This window comes from Mytilus californianus, unplaced genomic scaffold, assembly GCF_021869535.1.
Source record: "Mytilus californianus isolate M0D057914Y unplaced genomic scaffold, xbMytCali1.0.p SCAF_13, whole genome shotgun sequence".
Taxonomy (NCBI): domain Eukaryota; kingdom Metazoa; phylum Mollusca; class Bivalvia; order Mytilida; family Mytilidae; genus Mytilus; species Mytilus californianus.
The window spans coordinates 14,743,948-14,746,436 of NW_026262615.1; the positions used below are offsets into that span (position 1 = coordinate 14,743,948).

A 2,489-nucleotide genomic window follows, 5' to 3' on the forward strand; every position below is an offset into this window, starting at 1 on the left:
ATTCTACCATAAAATCACCGTCTTGAAACGGAGACGTTAAAACGAATACAACATATACGACACAGACATTTTGAAGGGCTCGGTAAACCTCGCTCTTCCCGTATTTCTCAGGCTCATACAAATAATTTGATATTTTTCTGACAATGACCTAATAATGTATATATCTCCTTTACTGGATTATGATTTCAGTACTCAAACGAGTTATTTACACATCAGCCAGTGCCTTAAAATTAGCCTGATCATAAGAATACATTTTATCTTAACTGTTCAATATTGTATGGATAATGAAAGCTATTACCTTTGATCTTAATTGCATTTTCAGTTTTTATAGTCGTTTTTCATTTTGTTCACCAAAACTAATCTCGAGAATACTTGATTATAATCATACTTGAATTTATGTGCCTGCATTCAAACACAATGCATTTAAGGCAAACATTACAAATCGCTGGAAATATAGTTACTTGGAATGTAATAAAAAATAATTCTAGGTTGAATTTAAAATAGTACATGTATCATTAACATGTTTTTACAAGGACGTACAAATGTTTACTATACGTCTGAAAAACAAATAACACATGCGCAATTTACATATGACAAACATGTTGACTAGACCGGATAACATCGGTAAAAGAGAGGATGTAAACCTTGCTATATATATAAAATTGATTTGAAATCATAAAAGATATTTCGACAGTTTTTCAAATCGGTCAGTCACAATGATGTCTATGTTTCTCCTGGGATGCGTCTATATGCTTGCACAAAGCACTGAAGGTGTAATGGGTTTTCCTAATGTGCCCCAAGAAAATCCTTTTGCTGATATGATACACGAAGTTGTCGCAGAGGAGCAATTCACGGATATAAAGGAAAATAATGTTGTTGAAAGTAACCCATTTGCAGCTATGCTACAACTTGAAACACCTGATAGTGGTTCTATTATAGATCTCGATTCTGATATACCTGACGGTGCTGACTTCATCGATGCTACTCCAATTGAATCCAACGATTTTTACAGTTTACCTCCTTTAAGTATCGAACCTGTTGTTACTCATCTCGAAAGTAGTTCGGTAATGGAGATACTAAAGGAAGAAAGAATGGCACGTCATCGGTTAGAAAAAACTGTTACTTCCTTCCAAAAGAAAATAAATTCTTATTGCGATTTTGGTGAGTTCAGAATAGAGTTATAGAAAAAACAATTATACATATTTTTATAAGAAATTTTGTAAATAAGAAATTCTAAAACAAATACAAGTAAATCCTGTAAGGAAAAAAGTTTAACAAAAATACAATGTACTGAATTTCAATGTATATTCAATAAGGGAAGTACATACCAAATGACATAACAAACATTATCAATCAACATAATGCGCGTATGGAAATGAATGATTATTTAACACCAAAACGAAACGTCTGTTTTCTTCGACATATTCTTTTTTGATTGCCCGGATGGTCTCTTCTTTGACATTTAAAGGTAAAAAGAATGGACAAAAACATAATTAAAGAGAAAATAATTAAACTATTTTTGTATTGGTAGAAAGTCTTGAAAAACACTATATGAAATTTGCATTTTTCAGTTGGTTACACGGCAACATCCAACAGCGGATCCGTATCATCTGGCACTGTCATCAAGTTCACTAACATCCAGACAAGTTATGGAATAACGAACAAGTCAACCATCACCACTTCAGGAACATTCAAGGCAGAACACAGTGGTCTTTATGTCGTAGGAGTTACAGTTAACTCAAAAACCAATGCCGCCGCCTTTAAAATATTCAAAAATACCCTACAGATAACCCAGGTTTACATCTCCGGGAATTCCGGAACTGTTGACCAAAGTGGGACTGGATTTATCGTGGTTGAGCTCGGAATCGGAGATACTATCAGCATAAAAACCGGGAAAACAATGTATATCTACGGGTCGTATTCAATCTTGACCGTAGCGAAAATCAAATAACTAGTTTTTGAACGTGGAGATTTTAAAACTTCTTTGTAACCTTTTTTTGCAAATTAAAGTCATCTTTCTTTTGAATAAATTTGTGTTGCATGTTGTATCAGTATAAATGAAAATACACACATCCCCGCGTGGACTTTTTTTTCTTTTAAATGGTAAGATACTAATTGGAGAATCAAACTCTTAAGTCGAGGTGAGATCTACAAAATCATGCTTAAAACGACAAACGACGAAAAAGAACACATTCAGTATTAAGTTTCAATGGAATATGACAATTATTCTCCATTCGTTTCATGTATTTGAGCTTTTGATTTTGCCATTTGATAAAAGACTTTCCGTTTAAACTTTTCCTTGAAGCTCGGTATTTTAGCTATTTTACTTTTTTGGTGATGTCACTATCAATAGTAACATATCCGTGGTAATCTGTGAAACACATTGAAAGGTTGGTGACTTTATTGATCGTTTCTAACCCATTGCTACTAAAATAAGATTTCCACATGACACCCCTATCCATCGACAGAACTTGGGTAATACTTACAGT

The 2,489-nt window shown here is 33.4% G+C and overlaps 1 protein-coding gene across 1 annotated transcript; it reads left to right on the forward strand.

The window, feature by feature from the left end:
• Positions 1 to 602: 602 nt before the first annotated feature.
• Positions 603 to 2,084, forward strand: LOC127723232 (uncharacterized). Its single transcript, XM_052229794.1, has 2 exons — positions 603 to 1,161; positions 1,572 to 2,084. The coding sequence occupies exons 1-2, from the start codon at positions 717 to 719 to the stop codon at positions 1,949 to 1,951; spliced, it is 825 nt and encodes a 274-aa protein (XP_052085754.1). The 5' UTR covers positions 603 to 716; the 3' UTR covers positions 1,952 to 2,084.
• Positions 2,085 to 2,489: the final 405 nt, after the last annotated feature.

Excerpts from the sequence above, each read along its gene's own strand:
- LOC127723232 (XM_052229794.1), top strand. The coding sequence starts at position 717 with ATGATGTCTATGTTTCTCCTGGGATGCGTCTATATGCTTGCACAAAGC. Across the intron at positions 1,162-1,571 it reads AAATTCTTATTGCGATTTTG|TTGGTTACACGGCAACATCC; the intron begins GTGAGTTCAGAA and ends TGCATTTTTCAG.